The sequence below is a fragment of the Gekko japonicus genome, unplaced genomic scaffold (genome assembly GCF_001447785.1).
Source record: "Gekko japonicus isolate JY-2015 unplaced genomic scaffold, Gekko_japonicus_V1.1 scaffold804, whole genome shotgun sequence".
Classification (NCBI taxonomy): domain Eukaryota; kingdom Metazoa; phylum Chordata; class Lepidosauria; order Squamata; family Gekkonidae; genus Gekko; species Gekko japonicus.
The window spans coordinates 526,292-549,555 of NW_015159735.1; the positions used below are offsets into that span (position 1 = coordinate 526,292).

General features: G+C 45.9%; 1 protein-coding gene across 1 annotated transcript in view; it reads left to right on the forward strand.

Moving 5' to 3' along the window:
• Positions 1-3,776: 3,776 nt before the first annotated feature.
• Positions 3,777-23,264, forward strand: part of SYT10 (synaptotagmin 10) — a 71,141-nt gene continuing 51,653 nt past the window's right edge. Inside the window, exon 1 of the mRNA XM_015429336.1 lies at positions 3,777-3,927. Coding sequence (XP_015284822.1) covers positions 3,777-3,927 — 151 coding nt within the window. The remainder of the gene's footprint in view (positions 3,928-23,264) is intronic.

Below are 23,264 nucleotides of genomic sequence, written 5' to 3' on the forward strand. Positions count from 1 at the left end.
CTCAAAATAGGGGCCCCTTTATTCTATCTGAAATGTGGCAGTATAGGTGTCCTTGAAGGGGTGTCCTCCCTGAATTTTGTCCAGTTTGGATGGAAACCCATGAAGGTATCGATCTGAAGGGGGGGGCTTCCATTGAAAGTGACAATAAACAGTAACAAAAATTGAGTTATGAAAATGAAACAGCAAAAACGAAAGAAACAATAATGAAACAAAACCATACGAAACAATCCAGTAAGAACACAGTGGCTTTTGGAATTAATAGCAATAACTAAATAAATGAACCAAATTCCAATGCAGAAACGTATTGAACACAAGAGGGCTTCTATACAAGTAAATACACACAGGACTGAAATCTGGAGAATTGCTGCCAGTAGATAATACTAGAAGAGGTGGACCAATGGATCAGCTCTGGATGAGCAGCATCCACCGTAGATCAAACGGCACCCCACCTAAAGAGTATTTTTGGCAACCCTCCCCTCCCCTCCCCAGCTTCTATTTCTTCTTTATTGCATCAGTCTCCTGTTTCACCTCTTTGATGCACAATTTGTGTGCATGCTTTATCTCTGTCATAGAAGATGACAAACAAACATTCTGTTAATGCAGGCTCAATGCTAATCTCATGATGTGTGATCATTTTCCCCAGGAATTAAAAACAAGGAACAATGTTAACACAACACTGGTCATACAGGTCTGTGTTGGTAGCTTTGCAAGTGAAGATGAACCACTGGCAAAATTTGTATCCACTGTGGAGTAGAAAGCTGAGTATGTAGCCCATGGTAAGCCTGCCCCCCCCCCAAGGTCAGTGTTCCCCAAGCCTGGCGCATACCCACACACGATCACCAGCCCCTGAATCAGTGCAAGACAGTTTCATGTGTTCATCTCTCTGGCTCTGTGTATTATTTTCAGTATAACTGAATATTGATCTTGTGGGAAATTGTCAACTTTCACAGCAAGTGGAGATACTTTCCTCTGAAATCCCAAACCTTTGCAACCATGTACAGCAGGGATGTAGAATTAGTAGGTAAGTAAATGAGATTCTTGGGTGGCAGCATGTGTAAGAGCTGTTTGCTGTGATTCATTCAGCAAACTGTTCTGCACTGTTTTATGTTGTTTCAAACTGTGGAATGGTCATGAAATTAGCAGCAGTAAGCACAGCACAGAATCACTCCAAAAACTCTCAGAGCTTTGATATTTCATTCAGTGCCATGTGGAAATCCATACCAAGCTGAAGAATGAGTACAGATAAGCAAAACTTTAGACCTTTTTTTCCATATCCAAAACTGCATGTTTGACCAATTATGAAAGGGTTGGGGGCCACTGCCTTCAGTGGAGAAGAAAAATGCAACCAGCAGCACATGTTCCAAAGCACTATGTGTAATCCTCCTAGAGTCCATGTGAGAAAGGCGGCCTATAAATAAGTAAATAAACAAACAAAAATAAATAAAGGATACAATCCTATGCCCGCTTACCTGGGAGTAAATTATATCAGATTTACTGGGATTTACTTCTAAGCAGATTTGCTGAGGCATGCTCCCTTAAAGAGCCAGTGTGGTATCATGGTTTACAGTGCTGCACTAGACCAGGAGAGACTTGGGTTCAGTCCTCACTGTGCCGTAATCTCCCTTGCTGACCTTGGACCAGTCAGTACATTTGGCCTCAAACATCTTGCAGGTCTGTTGCAATAATAAAATGTGAAGAAAGAAGCTGTGTACTGAACGGCTTCAAGTGGAATAAAAATCTTTTAAGTGGCAGAGTTGTGACATTAAAAACCAGGGCAGAAGTAGAAATCCAGTAAACTCCCAGTGCAATCCTATGCAGAGTTACTTCAGTTTAATCATTAAAGTTTTCCCATGCATGCATGATTCTGGTCATTAAACACCACCGCTCTCCTTTAAAAGGAGCTGGGCCTCAAAGTTGCTCCTAAACCATTCCTTACTTCTCATGTAGATGGCTAACCTGTGGTTATTTGATGGTGAGGGGAGATTCACATTGCACATGTTCAGAGACACTCTTGACAGTCCAACAAAGAGCTCAACATTCAACAGTGGCTGAGCTATGATGCACCTTAGTAGTTGTATAACTAGGCCCCGGGGGAAATTGACGTGGCCAAAGTGCGGCTTTTTAGAGCTGCACCAAAAGAGACACGCGGCGACTCAGGGGATCTGTCTGATCCCGCCCATGCAGTTGCTCCCCGACATGATCAGATGCCGGGGGGGGGGAGCCATGGAAGAGAGAGCGAGGTAGCCGGCTGCGCACCTGTGCGCATGCGCAGTTCGGCCAGGAGCCTCGAATGCTCCTGAAGACGGGCGTGCCAGCGATCCCACGTTTCAGGTTGGTCCTACTATTTCCTCGGGGGTTTTTTACTGCGCGTTTTCGGCCTGAAGGGATGTTGCGGTGTGATCGCGCCCATTTCTGCGCCCCCCCCCCCCCCCCACCTCCCCCCCTCCCCCGCCAACACTCCCCCCTGTGACCGGGGCCTAGGAAAATTCCAACAGAGATACATAAGAAGTACCTTGCTTGAGTCCACATTGTGTACACAGCTGGCTGGATACCTGTGGAAAGCTTTGGCACTTTTTCCATTGTTGGTACCCAGCAGCTGGTCTTTAGAGAAACTATATATGGAACGTCTCTGTAGCTGTCCTAGCTAACAGACCTTCATAAAGTTGCCTAACCCTTTGAAACCCCCCTAAACTGGGGGAGCCCATCTGAACTTGCGGCAGTGAATGACAGACGCTAATTAATCCGGTTGGGCTGCGTGTACTTCCGCCTATTGCCAGCCCGCCAGATTCATGGGAGTATACTTGACCCACAGTAGGGAGGAATGGGGGAGGAACGAGGCCGGAACGAGGCCGCTTTTCCCGCCTGGCGAGCCTTTCGCTGAACTTGGGCTCTTTTTGTAGCAGGAACTCCTTTGCATATTAGGCCACACACCCCTAATGTAGCCAATCCTCCAAGAGCTTACAGAGCTCTTCTTACAGGAGCTACTGTAAGCTCTTGGAGGATTGGCTACATTAGGGGTGTGTGGCCTAATATGCAAATGAGTACCTACTACAAAAAGAGCCATTTGGAGACCTTCCCTTCCTCTCCACAACAGACACCCTGTGTCTCCTTTGCCATCTGCGCCTGCCCTTTGCATGGCAGCGAAAGAACTTCCCTATAACCCCCCCTCCCCCCCCGTCCCCAGGATCCCGGCTGCAGCTCCTCCCTCCGTCCCCTAAAGCGCCAGCGGAACCTTCGCGACTTCGCTCGCCCGGCCCCGCCACGCGCCTGATCCACCTGTATCCCGCCCAAGCACCCGCGCTCTGCTGCCATTTGACAAAGCGCCTACCGATGCCTACTGGGCACAAAAGGCGTTGCTAAGTGCAATTGTGTGTGCGGGGGGGAGGCTCCCCCCCCCATCAGCCATCCTGGTTCTTCTGATGTGCATCTTGGCTCACTTGCAACGTGTCAGTTGGACTGTTCTTTCCTCTCCGGCTTCGCAAGCGGCTCTTCCCCCCGCCTTCCTTCTGCTGCCGACGACTTAAAAGCCGGGGTCTTTCCCCGTGTGTGGGGTTGTTTTTTTTAAAATTCGTTTTCTCTGTCTCTCTCTTTTTGGATGCTTCTCCATCATGCCTCTGATGGCCATCCAGGAGGAAGACGGTGGGGACTGAGGCGTCCTTTCCTCCCCCCCAAGGAAGCAATGACTTAGTTCACGAGAGGGGTGGTGCTGGTGGTGGGAAGAAGGATAAGAAGAAACAAACGAATAAATCCAGGAGGCGCGGGGGGGGGGAGGCAAAATGTGTTTCCACAAGGAGAACGGGATGGGCAGCTTGTGCCACAAGGCGCTGCAGATCATCTCCGAGCTGTGCCTGGGCGGCCAAGTGGAGTTGGAGAAGTGTTCCGGCATCTTCCCGCTGGAGACCACCAACCAAGGTATGGCCGGCACAGGTAGAGTCCGCCTCCGGCGCCGCGTCCTCCGCCCTGCTCTCCTCCTCTCCCTTCTCCCGTGTCTCCTCCTGCCCTAAGTCCGTCGCCTGTCGAGCCTTGCCGCCCTAGCCGGGCTTCCCGAGAGGCGAGGGAGGACCAGAGAGAGAAGCGTGGGGGGCGAAGAAGACGCTTCCTTCCTCGAATAGCAGCCGCGGCGGCGGCAGGCTTTGAGTGGGCGGCTGGAAAGTTGAACTTTCTCTCTCTCGCTGGCTTTTCGGTGCTTGGCAGAGCTGGGGGGGAGAGCGAGTCGTTCCCGCGACGGTCTCCGACTTCGTCCCAGGCAGACACTTTCTGGCCTCACGCTTTCGCGTGTCAAAAGGCGGAAAGTGCCCAGACTAAACAACGGGGTTTGTTGTGGCTGTTTGGGAATAGGAGGGGAAACCGTCGGGGAGCCACAGTCAGGAGGGAGATCTCCGGGGGGGGGAGGAGGAGGGGAGAGAAGTGCGTGTGGGGGCGACTTAAGGACACGCAGGGCGATCCTAAGCCCTCCTGCTGAGCGCAGTGGAATTTGACTCCCTTTACTCTTGTCTGGGGGGGATTGGGATGGGAAGAGGGGGCAGTGGGGAGAAGCAAGCATTCAGCGTTTGGGTCTGAGGCTACTGGCCCCATTCTCATTAAAAAAAAACCCCTTTGATCTCCACATTTGTTTTTGTAGACTCTTTCCATTGGTACTTTCTCTGGGAGGAAGATCACTTTCTGTTGAAGAATCAAATAAAAACGGGGCTGGTATTCCAATAACCAGTGGCTGATTTCTTTCCTCAAAGGTGCTGGGGCTCAAACCTGCTCAAAACATACTTGTGTGAGCTGGGTTACTGACTTGTTCTGGACAGTCCTTGCTTTTCACAGCGGTGCGGCAGGAAGGAATGCAACAGGTGAAGCTTGGAGCTGAGGGATGTTAAATTTCCGTTCCACTGCCCCTACCTGTGTCAAAAGGAGAAATGCTAAAAAGTTAGGTGCTGTGAGGAGAGAATTGCATTTCTGCATGTCCTCAGAGGCTCTCGTTAATGCTGCTTTCTTTCTGTGCTGAACTTACCCTTGGGACGCAAGGTCCTCTCTAGGATTGCTTTGTGTCTTAAAATAGGGTCTGCTTTCCCCCTTTCCTTTAAGTGCACTGATGCAAGTGGGATATGGTCTGAAGTACTGAAGAGTCAGAGGCATCCACTGTCTCCTCAAACTCTTCTTCCACTTTTCCAGCAATCCCATATTAATGGCCTCTAAACCAAGACTTGCTGTCCGTTTTGAAAGAGAATCTCTTTGTATTTTCTCCACTGATATTTTTGTTTTTCTCCAAGGAAGAAAAAACGATGGGAGGGTGGCAGATCCTTCTCCAGTTGCCTAGGGAAGGGAGGTTTTTATTGTTAAAAAAAAAACCTTGCTAATATGATCTTGCACATTGTAAAGTCTGGAATGTTTGAAATGGTATTGCAGTTACCATTTAACAAAAAACACCTTTGTACGTCTCTCTCTATCTCTGCCCTTTGGTCCAGACATCTTGTGAATAGCTGGAAATGACTGCATGCATTCAAAGGAAGCAACAGGTGGAATGAGAACAGCCTCAAGTACCTGTTGCTGCAGGAGAGAAAGAAATGTTCCTGTGAGTGGGAAAGGTATGGAGGCTGAATACCATTTCATAAGATGTGCTTTGATGGATCATGCATCCAACAAAGTGGGCTGCAGGCCGCAAAGGCTCCTAAGTAAATTCAGCGATCATGGGATGAGAGGACAAGTCCTTTTGTGGATTAAAACTGGCTAATAAACAGGAAACAGAGAGTGAGTATAAATGGGCAGTTTTCACAGTGGAAGGTTGTAAGCAGTGGGGCACCACAGGGCTCAGTACTAGGTCCGGTGCTTTTTAACGTGTTCATCATTAATGATTTGGAGTTGGGAGTAAGCAGTGAAGTGACTAAGTTTGCAGAAGACACAAAGTTGTTCCGGGTGACGAGAACCAGGGAGGATTGTGAGGTACGCCAGAGGGATCTGTTGAGGCTGGGTGAGTGGGCATCAGCATGGCAAATGGGGTTCAAGGTGGGCAAGTGTAAAGTAATGCACATTGGAGCCAAAAATCCCAACTATAAATACACGTTGATGGGGTCCAAACTGGCAGTAGCTGACAAGCAGAGAGATCTTGGAGTCATGGTAGATAACTCACTGAAAATGTTGACTCAGTGTGCTACTGCAGCAAAAAAAAAAAAGGCAAATGCTATGCTGGGGCTTATTAGGAAGGGAATTGAAAACAAATCAGTGACCTGATAGAGGTTTACTTATGCATGGGACAGAGAAGGTTGAGAAAGAAGTACTTTTCTCCCTTTCACACAATATAAGAACTTGTGGGCACTCAATGAAACTGATGAGCAGTAGGTTTAGAACAAATAAAAGGAAGTACTTCTTCACCCCGAGAGTAATTAACATGTGGAATTCACTGCCACAGGAAGTGGTGGTGGTTACAAGCATAGGCAGCTTCAAAAGGGGACTGGATAAACATGTGGAGCAGAGGTCTATCAGTGGCTACAAGCCACAAGGTATAGATGGAACACTATGCCTGGGACAGTGATGCTGTGTATTCTTGGTGCTTGGGGGACCACAGTTGGAGGGCTTCTGGAGTTCTGGCCCCACTGGTAGACCTCCTGATGACACCTGGGTTTTGGCCACTGTGTGACACAGAGTGTTGAACTGGATAGGCCATTGGCTTGATCCAACATGGCTTCTCTTACGTTCTTATGTTCTAAGCTCCTGCTGGAATAGCATTTTATTAGTCTTTGAGGTCGTTCAAACTGTGATCCATCTAATCCAGAACTTTCCTTCCCAGCATATCCAGCTGGGTGCTTCTGGGCTCTCACAAGTAGGGCATGAACGGGATAGCCTTTTCCAAAGTATGGTCCCCAGCACCTGACATTCCATGACAGACTGTCTCTGAACATGGAGGTACCATTTCATGATTGTTTTGGGGAGAGAAGGCAAGTCAATCCTATTTAAGGAGGAATTGTGGCAACAGATAAATTAATAATGGTATGTGAACAACACAGGCTGCAATCCTAAGTATATTTTTCTGGGTGCAAGCTTCAATTAATGTGTGACTTACTTCTAAGCAGACCAACTTAGGCTCTATCCCACTACCATCCACTGAAATGCTTTTAATAAGGTAAAGGTAAAGGTTCCCTTGCTCGAAAGCCATTCGAATCCAACTCTAGGGTTGCGGTGCTCATGTCCGTTTCAAAGGCAGCCAGCGCTGTCTGAAGACATTTCCGTGGTCATGTGGCCGGCATGACTAAACATCAAGGTGCACGGAACGCTGTTACCTTCCCACCGAAGTGGTACCTATTTATCTACTTGCAATTTCTTGCTTTCGAACTGCTAGGTTGGCAGGAGCTGGGACCAGAGATGGGAGCTCACTCCATCATGCGGCACCCGGGTCTCGAACTGCTGAACTACTGACCTTCCACAGCCTGCAGTTCAGCATCTTAACCACTTGAGCCACCGCAGCTCAAGAGATGCTTTTACCATTGATCTATTTAGTGTTTCATTATCAGAGCTCTACTGAGAAAAGAAATCTTACCCATGAAAAATATTTCTGTCATTGTATCCAGAGCATTAGGATGAAGGCTATAGTAGGGGTCCATTTCAGCTGCTAATTCTCTGTCTTGGTCTACTATGCATTGTCATTGGAAAGATATGCAAAAATTACAAACACAATACAAATGTACTGTATAGACAACAAGGGCTCCCTACTCCATTCTGAACATATCCGATCACTATGGTAGACTTCAGAGGCCTTGCTTTGAGTGCCCCCACCTTCTGAGATTAAGCAGGTGGCAATCTGGGGGAGGGCCTTTTTCAGTGGCAGCACCAAACTCGCCCCCCAGGAAGATTTGTCTGACCCTTCTCTTTGCAATCTTCCACCAGCAGGTAAAGACTTTTTATTTCCCTTTAGTAGTGATCTCTCCTTCCTGCCCAATGTTTTAATAGTTGTTTTTATGTCTTTGTATGTATTTTAGCTCTGGTTTTGATTCTTTTAACAATGTGTTGTTGTTTATTGGTGGGTTGTAATGGTTTTAAAATGTGATTTCATTATATATGTTTTGATTTGTTAGCTGCCTTGGTGGCAGTTGTGAGGGTTAGGGCAGAAAGGCAGGATATAAATTTTGTAAAATAAAAATTAAATAGATACTAAAAATAGATGGGTGGGAGAGCCATTCACTCCTTTGCTGGACAGTTGGAGGTATCTTGCCTCTTATATACAGTTTGTCAACTACACACTTGTAGATCTGCTTTTGTATCAGTTTTTTGTGCCGCTGGAGTCAGGAGAGAGCAATTGAGACTTAAAGTACCATAATACCCTATCATAGTTGGGTTGTTCTGAGTATTCAAAGCTCTTCATATACATTATTTTGCTGTAATCCTTGCACAGCCCTCTAAGGTAAGCGAGCATTATGGTTCTCATATTGCAAATGGGGTGAAGGGCTGTTGAAGCTGAGATTAGAGTTGTTTGCCATGGGGCACCTGGGGACTTCTGGAATCATTGATTAGTCTCTCAATCACTAGACTTCACCCCATTGAGATTATATCATTTGTAGTAAGAACCTCACCCATAATTCTTTTGGGGAGGAGTTCTAGGAGGGACACATCCTGCACATGTTAAAGGTCCCAATTGGTTCAGCTCCTGGCATCCTCCAACCCCATATTGGTCAGGCGGGTTCATAAGGGAATAGGTGGTCCTTCAAGTACAGGTCTCAAAGGATGTGCTTTTTCAGAACCTAGATACAGTATTTTACCTGACCCTGACCCTAAGCACTGCTTGGGTGGGAGGCCATCTTGGTACCACATTAGCCACTTGGAGGTCTTTGGAATAACAATTGTTAAATGAAGGTTGCCACACACATTTTAAAATCAAATGTACTTGTTGCATCTACACCAGGCTTTCCTGCAGGAGACTTTTAAAAGATGGGCAATTATACAAATGTGTATATGCACATTACAACTTAAAAACCTTCATAATGACATCTGGGAACTCTGGACCATTTCTTTATCTCAGATGTGTGTGTGTGTTTGCTTGAAGAAACATTGGAGTAAAAACTGGAGTCCATACATTGGCTCCATAAAGTATAAAGCCAGTATGGTAGAGTGATTAGGGTCAGATTAGGATTTGTGAGACCCAGGTTCAGATCTCCACCCTACCATGAAGCTCACTGGGTGACTTTAGGCCAACTACTCTCTCTCTCTCAGGTGAACCTACCTGACAGGGTGAGGACAAAATGGAGAGGAGAGTCATGTATGGCACTCAGGGCTCAGAAGAAGGGCAGGATAGAAAGGTATTACAGTGATAAATAATTCACCCTTGCTCTGTACTGTCTAATCAATAGCTGTTCTCCAAGCTCTCATCTTTCTCAGCTCCTCTGCTTGAGATTCTTTTAGCCATTGATACTAGGTACAGAACCTGGGGTTTTATGCATTCAAAGTCTATAGTCTACCACTAAGACATTTAGGGTTGCCAGCCTCCTGGTAGGGCCTGGGGATCTCCCGCTTTTACAACTGATCTCCAGCTGACAAAGATCAGCTCCCCTGGAGAAAATGGCTGCTTTGGAGGGTGGATTCTGTGGCATTGTACCATGCTGAGGCCCCTCCCCTCCCCTCCCCAAACCCCACCCTCTCCTGGCTCCACCCCAAAAGTTTGGTAAAACTGCTTCTGGACCAACCTACAAAATGGATGTGAAGTAGGTTAGCCAGCTCTGGGTTAGGAAATTCCTGGAGATTAGGGGGTGGATCCTTTGGAGGGTGGGGTTTGGGGAAGGGAGGGACCTAAATGGATCTGATCTCTATCATCTGAAGTTCACCTATAATCCCAGGAGCTCTCCAAGCCCCACCTGGTGGGTCACAACCATAGTCTGAAGTGATAATGCCCCTGTAGACCACATGATGGTTCTAGCTCAGGCCTCGAGGACAGAAACGAACAATATGCTTTCTGTAGGACACCAAGTTCTTTACATACAAACAGCATGCATGTTTGTTGTAGTGGTTAAGTGCACAGACTCTAATCTGGGAGAACTGGTTTAGATTCCCCACTCCTCCACTTGTACCTGCTGGATGACCTTGGGCAAGCCATAGTTCTGGCGCAGCTGTTCTTGAAAAAGAGCAGTTTCTGTCAGAGCTCTCTCAGCCCCACCTACCTCACAGGGTGTCTGTTGTGGGGAGGGGAAGGGAAAGGGATTGTACGCTGCTCTGAGAGTCCTTTGGGTAGTGAAGGGCGGGGTATAAATCCAATCTCTTCTTCTTTTTCTTCTTCATTTTCCTCACAACAGCCCTGTGAAAGAGGCTTAGGCTGAAAGAGAATGACAGGCCCAAGCTTCGTGGCTGCATGGAACATTGAATGCAGGTTTTCCATACTCTAGTTCTACTCCTTTTAATCCACAGGTCATAAATGGATCTTGTCTACAAAAATATAGGCCTGAGAAGCTCAGCTTCCTTCTTTTTCCTTCATCACTTCTCCTCTATCAGACCAAGTCCTGGGTTGTCAAGGAGATTGTATGTCAGTGGCCTTGACTGAACAGAAACAGGTGTGTCTGAAATATTTTTCTTTTTTAGGATGAGATTACAAAAAAAACCCAGACAAAAAGTGGCAGGCAAGGTCATAATCTAGGTCAGGGGTTCCCAGCGTGGTACCTGTGGATGCTCTGGTACCTGCTCATACCTTTCCTGGTAGCTGTCAATTGTTTTTAGAAAGTGGGTGGACTCAGATGGGGCTTTTGCCCAGCAGGGCTTCTGGTTGGACAAAGGAGATCTGAATAGCTGTGCAGATTTCTAAAAGCAATGCTTTGTGAGCAGCTGCCACCATAGTACAAGGATGATCACTACATGATTGAAGGCAAGCTTGTTTATGCAAGAAAGTATTTTAAAACAGTATGTTCATTTCAAGGGACATCCTGCTAAGCAAAGCTTCTGCTTTGAACAATGAAGGGTTACTATTAGAGTTATGTATAACCTCACTCCATGATATTTTGTTTTTGGCTAAGCCTCCCATGGCGGCAATTTGGTGGTTGGCTCCATCTCCTGCAGTGGCCATTTTATGGTTGTGCCCACCATAGGGAGTCAAAATTCCAAAGGTGCACACAGGCTCAAGAAGTTTGGAGACCCCTGTTCTAAACCTCTGGGGGAAATTAAAAAGCAGTAAGTCTCCAGGTCCTGATGGCATACAACTGAGAGTTCTTAGGGAACACAAATGCGAGATTGTTGATCTAACCCATATATGTCACTTGTCACTAAAATCAGTCACTGTACCAGAAGACTGAAAAATAGCAAATAGGGATGGGCACAAACTGGGAAAGTGCGGTTTGTGTTGGTTTGTGGCTGAACCACAAACTGAATCAGTAGGTTTGTTCATGAACTAGTTTGTGGTTCATGGCCCCGCAAACCCTGTTGAAACAGACTGCAGTCCTTTTAAATGGGGTTTGCAGAAAGCCTGAAAAAAACAAGTGAGTGGCTGGGAGCGCCTCTCCACCACCCAGCTGTTTTCCAGGCTGTCTTCTGCAGTCCCTTTAAAGCAGGGGTGTCAAACATATGGCCTGCAAGCCAGATCTGGAGCCCACAAGACCCCAACCTGGCCCAAGAGCAACTCGCTGGGTGCTGGTTCTTGGTTCCTGTTCCTTACATCACAGTTCCTTTTGGCCAGTCTCTCCTATTTCCTGCTTCAGAGGAGAGAAAGAAAACCTTCCCTCAATTGGCTGAGGGCTCCTCCCCCCCTCCTCTGGGGAGGGAGGGAGAGGAAAAGACCAAGAGAGAAGGGAAAAATGGATCTCATGGGACTTTTAAGAAGACCAGCAATGTTTTATTCCAGGACTAAGCACACTTTTTCTTTAGAGGGAGGGAGAAAGGGAGCACGCCAGAAAAAGAGAGAAAGTCCTGTGTTCAAGACCAAAAAATGTTTTATTCCAAGTATGGGAGAGTGAGAGTGAGTCCTGTGTTTAAGACCCAAAAATGTTTTATGCCAGGTATGAGAGAGAGAGAGAAAGTCCTGTGTTTAAGACCAAAAAACATTTTATTCCAAGTATGGGAGAGTGAGAGTGAGTCCTGTGTTTAAGACCCAAAAACATATTATTCCAGGTATGAGAGAGAGAGTCCTATGTTTAAGACCTAAAAACATGTTATTCCAGGTATAAGCTTTTGTAGGCAAGCACATTTCTTCTTCAGAGAGAGAGGGAAGGGGGGGGGGGAAGAGCCAGAGAGAACATGCCAGAAAGCGGGGGGAGTCCCATGGCCCCTTTCCATTTCTAACAGATGGGGGTGGGAGAAACCTAACAGCACAGTTTACATTCCTTGTTAGTGAAAGGGAGCAAGAGTACAACAGCACCTTAATGACTAACAAAATTTGTGGCAGGGCATGAGCTTTCATGAATTACTGTTCACTTCTTCAGATACAGCTGGAATGTGAGTCCATCTGTCCTTATATCTTGGAGAGTGAAGTGATTTCAGACGCCAAAACACAATAGCAGGCATTGGTAATGAGAGAAGAAACCTAGGTCTCAATTCAGTCCAGGAGTTTGCATTGTCTTGAGTTTCATGATCACTTGCAATTCAGCAGTCTCTCTTTCTAATCTCCCTTTGAAATTCCTTTGTAAGAGAACTGCTACTCTTAGGTGAGCAACTGAATACCCTGGAACATTAAAATGTTCCCCCACTGAGTTTTGAATGTTGTGGTTTCTAATAGTGGTAGAAAGAGTAAGAGTCCAGTAGCACCTTTAAAGACTTTTGTGAGTCACTGCTCACTTCTTCAGACTTACTTCCATTATTCTTTGAATCCTCCTGGACCGAATCCTGCTGTACCAAACTGAGACCTAGGTTTCCTGTCTCATTACCAATGCTGATATCTCCACCCCTCTGCATATCACACCCAATCCAATCAAACCTACTATTGCCATTTGGCATCTGAAATCATCTTTATAAAGTTTATATCTCCTATATAAAGTTACATTTTATGGCACACATTGCCTGGACCAACAAAGGAACATTTATGTCAGATCCGACCCTCGTAACAAAATGAGTTCGATACCTCTGCTTTAAAGGGACTGCAGAAGACAGCCCAAAACAGCTGAGCGGCAGGGAATGCCTCCCCGCCACTCAGCTGCTTTGTGGCTTTTGCAGGGAAGGACAAAAAAAAGCAGGAAAAAGAAAGAAGTTATAGGGGCTTTCAGGGAAATGAAAGAAGAAATGGGAGGGGGGAATGATATGTCCCCTGCAAGTCCTTGTGAGTTAACCTCTAATATTATAAACCTCCTGCTGCTTCTGCATGGCATTTCTCAGACTAGAAAATGGGGAAGAGAGCAAAAGGGATTGAAGAAACCTGTGCAGGTCAGTGCCTTACTGAAGAGCAATTCTCAGTCAGCAGGTTAAGTGCCAAATTCATTCATGGCAGACAGGGGTCAGATTCCCCACACACACACACACCGTGGAACTCAGATGATTACCCCAGTGACTTATTTGCATACTGTCTGCTTTCCCACTGCCTTCCATACATGCCCTTTACAGCCCTTCAAGGAATGTGTTGGGTGGAAAAAACATATCTCTGTAAACAGAATAGACCTCCTAAGTATGTGAGGCATTGTTTGAGATATTGACTGTTACTTGCAGCTTCTGAATGTTTATTTTGCTTGGGTAATGAAACTAATGGTAATTGGGGCCACTTTAGCATGACTCTCTTCTGTAAGATGTCCATTCTTCTGATATTACCATCCGCTACATAGTCTATTACATGATCTCATTAGCAACAAGTCCACTATCACTCAGGACACTGCACCATTCGGTTTTATCCATCGTGTAGTCCTCTTCTAAACCTGGACTGCTAAAGTTTCCCTTTCACTGACAAAATTGATTTTTAACCATTCATGAGAGGGGAGAGAAATTGTGTTCATTTACATACACACGTTTTTCTCCACTTCAAGGCAAAGCTCTCCAATGATAGTTGTCAACCATGTTTACTCTCAGAGGCATCAAAAGCCAAATCCTGCTAATTAAAACCTGCCTCTTAAAATGGTTTTCCACAGTTAAATGACATGAAGTAAGGAAGGCAAATATAAAGCAGTCAAGTAGATCTCACTTGCTAAAAGCACTTGTAAATCCGAAAGGCTGAGATGTAAAAGGTGTCCTCAGAGCTCCTGACTAATGCTCATTGAACGGCAGTAATTATAGTGCTTAGTCAGAAAGAGTCGTCCTTAACACCAAAGTACATTTACACTTTTCTTGTCCTGATGATTACACGACTCCTTTTTAAGGGTGATGGTCTGCCTGTCAGAAGAACGGGAATACCCATAGGCCACATTAAGTTCAATGGTAGTACTAAATATGCTAAAAAGCTCACCCTGGCACTAGTCACATGGGCCAGATAATGCGGGGGGGAGGTATGGCTGTTTTCTTGGAGCAAAATAAAGTGCAGCAGCCCGATCACACGGTCCCCCGAATCTCTGTGCTTCGGCTGTTAGCTGGCGATCGCATAGCGATGCTGCAGCGTGGCATAGAAGCGGCGCGGCACAATCACACAAGCGTTTCGCGTTTGTGCGCATGTGCAGTTTCGTGGAGCAGCACTGCTTTTAGTTTCGTGTTTGTGTGCATGCACTTACAAAAACATCCAGTTTGCGATGGGACGTGGACAGGCGCCGGATGCCATGGGATACTAGCGCTCCCGCGATCAGACGTCCGGCTGTGCTGCGCGTTTTCCAGATACTAGTGCACTTTCCTTGGTACTTTTTAACTCTGAATCTTCGGTGGGACACCATGGGGTGGCCACAGGTGCACTACACTTCCCAGATGTTGCGGTGTGATCGTGCCCCGAAAATCCACCCGACATTCGTGCCTTTTGCGTGGCAAATTCTCCATGTGACCGGGGCCCCTGAAACTTTTGTTTTTTAAAATACCGTAAATGCAGGTGGATTATACTAAGTTTCTTTAAGTTTGTGAAGGGGGAAAAACAGGATTCTCATTTTGCTCCATTTTTAATGATCAGATTTTTGCCTCTTATCCTCACAGCACCAGACATGAGTCTTTCCTTCTCCATTTTCACTTCACACTGACCTTATGAGGTAGGTGTGAGAGAGAATAACCAGTTCAGGGTTGCCCAGTGAGCTTTGGACCTGATAAGGGACATGAGCCCTGTTCTTCTCAATGCTAGTTTCACATTCCAATCGCCATGTCTTGACCTTCAACATATGCCAAGATGAAGTTCAGGGAAGACAAGGGTCGAATCTGCATTTGCATTTTTAAATCAGTTTCATGCTGCTGTGACGCCGTCTTTCTCTATGCTTGTTTGAACATTGTTTGGAGAAGATTCTTTTAAAGCAGTGGGGAGGCACAATGACAGTGGAGCCACCACAAGAAGGTGATAAACATATGTGGACATGCAAAAGTATGCTAGCACTGTTGAGGTGTGAAAACGAAACCAAATGTAGACAACTTTTTTGAAGACAGAGTCAGAAGGCTGGGACACCGGTGGGAAAGACAAATGCAGATTCGACCAAGGAGGATCATGCCGGGAGAGGTGGTCCTGAAGGTATGAGGGTCCCAGGCTGTTTAGGGCTTTAAAGGTAAGTACAAACACTTTGAATTGGCACCAGAAACTATTTGGGAGCCAATGCAGCTGCTGTAGAATAGGTGTTATATACACTAACCAGGACACTCCTGTCAGCAATCTGGTAGCTGTGTTCTGGACCACTTGCAGTTTCCAAAACATCTTCAAAGGTAGCCCTGTGTAAAATGTATTATGGTAGTCCAGTCTTGATGTGACCATTGCCGAAATTACTGTGGCAATGTCTTCCCAAGACAGATAGGGGGCCAGTTGGTGGACCCGGCGTAGATGGTAAAACACAGTCTTTGTCACCGAGGACTCATATTTTATCCATGGAGAGCAAAGAATTGAGCCATACTCCCAAATTCCTGACAGAGTCAACTATAGAATGTTGGACCCCATCAAAGGTCAGTAGATGTATTAAAGGCATTGCTATGCTATTCCTCCTGATTTTAAGGCCGTTTACAATATGGAGATTCATAAAAGCACAATAAAACACATCATATAAGAATATAAAAACCCAGAAAAGTGCACTTAGTACCTATATTATATTATTCAACCACAGAACAGACATAGCCCAAGCCTTTTTTTCACTTTTTTTTTAAGTCTTGGGAAACAGCTTTTCTTACATGCCCTTGTAAAACTTAAAAGTAAAGGAGCCCTCTGCATTTCTTCACACTACCTACTTTAGAAAGGGACCTCCTTTTTCCTCATGTGAAGGCCCCACACCTCAGAAGCCTTTGGAAAGCCCCTACTTCCCCACTTGGTTAAAGATGCTAGGGGAACAAGGGGGGAAGGATAGCTTGTTAGGTGTTCTGGACCGTGAATGGAGAGGGAAGGGTGAGGGAGAAAGGTAATGGCAGTAATGGCTGCTCCCTTCCTCCAATATGCCACCTGATGGCACTGCTTCACCTTGCCTCATTATAGAACCAGTCATAAGCACAAGTAACTTCAAACCCTTCTTACAGATAATGGTTCTGTGGAATATTTTCTCAAGCACTTCATGATTGTGCTGAGGTTAAAAAGGCACTGTTGGCTGCTATGTTCACCTGGGGAGCTGCCGCCTGGTGGGCTGAAATTGGCCCACTTTTTAAAACAAAGTCATCCACAAACAGTTTGAGTTCACATTGTGAAAACCATTGTACTGTGGTCCACCAAATCCTTGCAAAAGAACGAGAAATAGATGTGCTTTCAAAATGCATTGAGTGAATGCAATCGGAAATGAAAGTCAACCTGACCCAATCTAGTTAGTTATTTGTAAGCCTAAACACAGGGATAAACAAATGCTTCAGCTGGGCAAACAATGAAAAGAACAATTTAGAAAGGAATCTACTGGATGAACAGTCAGTACCTCCAAACATGCACATTAAGGGAGCTAGAGTGGTGGAAAGTCAGCAAATTATGAGATTTCTGCTGCAGGAATGACTAATGTTAACATTAGCTTGGATCCTGTGTAAACGGGGAATAGGAAAGAGCTCATGGAACTGGACTTTCCTTCCTCCCTGTCCAATTGCAGCTAGGGTTGCCAGCTCTGGGTTGGGAAAGACCTAGAGATCTGGGTGTGGAACCTTGGGAAAGGTGGGATTTGGGGAGGGGAGGGACCTCTGCAGGGTCCAATGTCACAAAATCCATCCTCCAAAGCAGCCATTTTCTCCAGGGGAACTGATTTTGGTCATCTAGAGATTAATTGTAATAGTGGGAGATCTACAGGTCCCTCCTGGAGGTTGGCAACCCTAACTGTGGCCCCAGTGAACCCATTCAAATGTCTGTTTCTGAACCTCATGAACAGCATAGGGAGAAAGCTGGTGAAGTACCCCCTTCCATTGGAAACGGGCCATAGGATCCCAGTTGCTGTGTTTTGGTCAGGAGTGGCTAGCATTAGACCCAATTAGACACTGAAAAGAAAATGAAAAACATTATCTATACGATTCTGGTAGGTCTGAAGACTATGGAGTGCCAAAGCATTATTCACCATACTCTGCGTGCATTGCACAAATTTGTTCACCGTGCATCTTTCAAGTTATAGGCTGTATGGCAGAGAAAAGTAAGACTGAATACTAGTTAATAGGACGGGATATGATTAGAAAAAACATGCTTCCTTGGAAATGAGCATTTCATTAGACCTGGGAAAAAAATTTTTCCCTATTCACAAAATATCTGTGGAAATGCAGCCATTCAAAAGTTACCATTCCCCCATTGGATAGTGAGGTAGATGGAGTGACTTCAGGGGTCATTTCGTAGAAAAAGAGGTGCAGGAGCTCATTAGCATAACTTATTTGCATATGCCACACCCCCTGACATCACCGGAAGTGTGTCAGAAGGCAACACCCACTGCTCAGGGTCCACTGGACTGTTTTGGATTGCTAGCTATGGGGGGGACGTGCAGATCTGCCCTTGCAGAGGAGGGAGAGCTTGTACCTGAATAAACCTTGGCCTTAAAGGTGCCACTGGACTGTTTTGGATTGCTAGCTGGGGGGGGGCGTGCAGATCTGTGCAGGAAGGAAGGAAGGAAGGAGGGAGGGAGGGAGGGGAAAAAGAAAAGGAAAGAAGGAAAAAAAGAGGGAAAGAAAGAGAAGGAAAGAAGGAGGGGAAGAAAGAGGGAGAGAAGGAAAGAAGGAGGGAAAGGGAAAGAAGGAGGGAAGGAAGGAAGGAAAGAAAAAGAAAGAGGCTTCTTGCTCCTTGTGGCCTGGAGCTGCTGGGAGCAGGGGGTGGGGCTTGTTGCATGTGCCCGCCCCCTGGGCTCTTTACTGCTGGAGCTCTGCTCCTGTGTGCTCTTGCAGGAAATTACCCCTGAGTGACTTAAGGTAAAGGTTCCCTTGCTCGAAAGCCAGTCGAATCCGACTCTAGGATTGCGGTGCTCATCTCCGTTTCAAAGCCGAAGAGCTAGCGCTGTCCGAAGACATTTCCATGGTCATGTGGCCGGCATGACTAAACACCAAGGCGCACGGGACGCTGTTACCTTCCCACTGAAGTGATACCTATTTATCTACTTGCAATTTCTTGCTTTTGAACTGCTAGGTTGCTGAGTGACTTAGGATGGTGTAATTCTGCTTAGCGTTCCTGCCTGTCATCAAGTGCCCCATGCTGAAGATCATCAGAATGCTAGACTGATGCTCTGTCATGAGTTGGATGAGTGAGACAGCAATCCTCCTTCTTGATAACTGCAAAGTTAAGACATTGCAGAGTTGAGAACATTAATCCTGGGCTTCCTCCTCAGGGCTCTACCCTTGGAAGACAAGTTTAGTTGTGGTATTTGCAAGCGTAGGAAGGAACATCCTGTTTGTTGATTTTAAATTCAGCTTTTTATTTCCTGGATTTTTATGGTTTCTCAAATTTCTACTACGACTACGACTACGACTACTACTACTACTACTACTACTACTACTACTACTAATAATAATAATAATAATAATTTAATTTCTATTCCGACCTCCCCCAAAGGGCTCAGGTCAGTGTACACCATGTGTAAAAACATACAACACTTAATTTAAAAACATCAACAGCATCAGACTTCAAACAACCAGTGATTAATCAGAAATAAAAAACAATAATAAGTAAGAACATAAGAACATAAGAGACGCCAATGTTGGATCAGGCCAAAGGCCCATCCAGTCCAACACTCTGTATCACACAGTGGCCAGAAATACCAATGCCATCAGGAGGTCCACCAGTGGGGCCAGGACATTAGAAGCCCTCCCACTATTGACCCCCCCCAAACACCAAGATGACAGAGCATCACTTGCCCCAGAGTCCCTATCTATACCTTGTGGCTAATAGCCACTGATGGACCTCTGCTCCATGTGCTTATCTAATTCCCTTTTGAAGCCGTCCATGCTTGTAGCATGTCTCTCCTCAATGGCACTCAGTACATGGTTTTGTCATCCAAGGGATGCGTCATGGGCCAGATGCGATGGAAAACTGTAGCTGTCCTCCACCATAGGCCTGGCGGAACATCTGTCTTGCACGCCCTGCAGGATTGTATTAGGTCCCATGGGACATGGATGTCTCTAGGCAGAGAGTTCCACCAGGCAGGAAACAGTTGGATGTCTCTAGGCAGAGAGTTCCACCAGGCAGGAAACAGTTGGAAAATAGTCAGGAAATACTTCCTGACTATTTCAAGAAAAAAAATGTCCTTAATTATTTAGCCTATCTCAGGTCGCTTTCACCCGGGCAATTTGATCCATTGCCCTTGCTGTTCCCTTATTGATTTAAAGTGCACAATCAGACAGCAACATCTGTCTGTTGTGCCCCAGTTGTCTGAGTTCCATTCCCCCCTCCCCTTGCCCCGTGTTTCCTTGATACCTAAGAAAGTCCAGTCCTGTTGGTCTGAGCTGCTTTTAAAATAGATTTCCTGTCGTCTAGTCACTCTGTTGCACACCCAAGCCACCAGGCAGGTCTCGCTGATCTCTTGTTTTCCAGCCGCCATTCCCCACCCTAGTTAGCGAAGATTGCATGACTGTATATATGCACCTCTCCTCCCCGGGGGGGGGCTGCTCAAAACCTTGTTTTCTTTTGAAAAACTCTCAAAGAAAGACACCCCTGTTCTGCAACTTTTTAATATCATTTGGGGAAGGGGTAAATTAAAAAGATTGGAGGGAGGATGGCAGTGAACTCCATATCCCAGCATTCTCAGCAAGCACTTGTGCGCTTGCTCAGAGGGAAAACTTTTTAAAGTAATGGCTGACAGCCCCATGAACTACATATCCCAGCAGGCTCATCCCTGCTTGTGGGTATGTTCCTAGGACAAACTTCTAAAAAAATGGCCGACAGGCTGACTCCATGCTTGGTGCTGTATGATATTCCACAGCCAGTAAAATTGCTTTGAAGAGTGCTAAAAGGGGTGACTCTGGTCAGGATTCTCTGTAACAAAGTAATCTAGCTCTATTAGAGGTCAGGGCAACAGCAGATTGAACTGCCTGTCTGATCGGGACCACATATAGCCAGATTCTGACTCCATATCTTATTGTTCTCTATGAACTGGTTATGAGCAAATAAGTCGAGCAATGCTACATTCATAGCAACAGGTAGATTCAAGCATGCTAGGCCACAGACAGGGAGTGATAGAGGAAAAATACCACTATTGGTGGTCAGATCCAAGAGCCTGGGAAATTTGGAATGCAGTTGCTGCATATTGTGCATATAGAATGCATCTTTGTCCCAGAACCTACCTGGTAGTAGAATTAATCAGTGGAGTGTAATAAAAATGTAAGAACATAAGAAGAGTCCTGCTGGATCAGACCATGTCAGCACCCTGTCTCACACAGTGGCCAACCAGTTCCTCTGGAGGGCCAACAATGGGGCATAGAGACCGAGGCCTTCCACTAATGCTGCCTCCTGACAGTGGGATTTAGAGGCTGACTACCTCTGAACATAGAGATTCCCTTTAGTGACTATGGCTAGTAGCCACTGATAGACCTATCCTCCATGAAGCTGTCTATGCCCGTGGCCATCACTACATCTTCTGCAGCAAATTCCACATTTTAATCACTTACTGTGTAAAAGGTATTTCCTTTTGTCCATCTTGAATGTACTGCCCATCAGTTTCATTGGATGCCCTTGAGGAAAAAAAATAGTTTGGGAGCTCTACAAAGAATTGGAGCCCACTGCAGGGGCTGAAAGTGAAATATATTTGGGGAGGGGCTGAGCAGGATGCTGGTCCCTCCACGAGCTTAGGTGTGCACACACCCTCTCTTCCTGGACAGAGGGAGAAAATACCATTTGGGGCTAGCAGGGCTAAAAACATAATAAATCTAAGTTCTGCTGCTTCCTTCCCACAGAAAATGGGAGACTGGGCCAGGACCCCAAGTACTATTGAATAGAGAGAGGGAGCATGGTGACAATGCCTACAGGCTATTGCTGTAAGTTAAGGTTGATGGTGAAGGGCCCTGAGGATACCAGACCTTGATACTAGCTCTGTACATTACAGCTTCTTCATTAGTGGAGCTAATTGTGTTTTGTTTTTTTCTGGGGCAGGCTTGAACAAACAGGAAAGAAGCCCAGCCTCTAAAAGCATTATCCACAATACATGTTCACCTAGGAAACTGAATCTCTTTCTTTTGACAGCCTTTCCTAACAGAAATGTCCCTGCTGGGTATTTGGAGAGATTTCTGGATATCTCTTGATATTTTGTACCATCAAATCAAACTTTTGTAAGGGAAAAACATCTGGGGACTTTTACATCGTAGCCCCAAGGTTTTGAACCTAGACCACATGACAGCCCTCTGGGATCAATTTGCCACTTACTTTGCAGACGGAATTCCTCAGATCCACTCTGGTTTAGAAGCTGCCATGGATGCATGTCCAGATAATGTACCTTAGGCATCTCTTTGTCTGATGCCAGCTTGTGGATCCCGAGGATGTAGACAAGATCCTTGGGCAGGTGACACCTAACACCTGTGTTCTTGACCTTGCTCTTCCTGCCTGATAAAAGCTGTCAGCGGGGCTGCTGAGAGCCACCATTGGCCCCTGGGGAAAAATTCCACCTGCCCCCCCTAAGCCCTGATCCAAAACAAATAACACAACAAAACAAATCACTTGGCTTTGTGTTACTCTCAATAGAAAAATAATTGTTACCTGGGAACAAGCCCCATTGGATTAAGTGAGACATCATTCTCTCACACATGGTAAACTGCAAAAGGACTTTTAAAAATAGTTCTACTATTCCAAAAAAATATATAAAAAGCAAAGTTACAGGATGCTTAATGGGAGAAGGAAAAGGGAGGGCATGTGAGAAGCCAGTTTCCTTATCCAGGGAGAGAAGGCAGGTAAGCCATGTCCTCAAAGGCTGCTGTTTTTCTGCACTTACATTGACTTTAGAAAGTGACTCTAATCCCCTGATGCTAAAATCCAAATTAGGAAAATGTTTTCCTCTGCCTCGTAGTCTGAAAAGTTTCCAGCCATGAAGAGGGTTTTTTAACAAAGAAAATCAGTATTTTTAAAAAGGCAGCAAAGAGCACCAACTAGGAATAGCAGTGGTTTGCTCTTATCTGTCAATCCTGCGCCCCTAGTGGCTGCAGTGAAGAACTGCATTAAAGTTAAAAAAACACCTTGAAATGATTGATTCTAGCTTCACTGGGCCTTCAAACTTACTTGGGCCCTGGGAATTTTGTACCCTCAATTCCCCTCTGTTGGCAGCTCTTGCTGCCAGGAGGACTGCCTGAGATGGTAAGGGAAGTGATAAATTTTTTAGACCTGTTGGGGGGGGGGAATATCTGAGGCTAATTATGTTAGAAAAATTTCAGCCAGTCTCCTATCTTCCATTCTTGGGCAAGGTGCTAGAGTGGGTTGTGGTCTCTCAGCTCCAGGGGTTCTTGGAAAAGATTGATTTTCTGCCATCATTTCAATCTGGCTTCAGGCCAGAATTTGAACATAAAAACATGAGGCACCATATTGGTTAAGGGAATGGCCCATCCAGTCCAACACTCTGTGTCACAGTGGCCAAAATCCAGGGGCCATCAGGAGGTCCACCAGCAGGGCCAGAACTCCAGAAACCCTCCCACTGTCGCCCCCCCTCCCCCAAGCACGAAGAATACAGAGCATCAGAGACTGCTTTGGTCACCTTGGTTGATGACCTCTATCGAGCATTAGATGGGGAATGTGACCCTGCTAGTTCTGCTGGATCTCTCAGCAGCCTTTGATACCAGCAACCATAATATCCTATTGAGCCGGCTCTCAGCACTGGGACTGAGGGGCATCATATTACAGTGGTTCGTGCCCTATTTAGAGAAGTTGATCTCAGAAGATAGTGTTGAGGGAT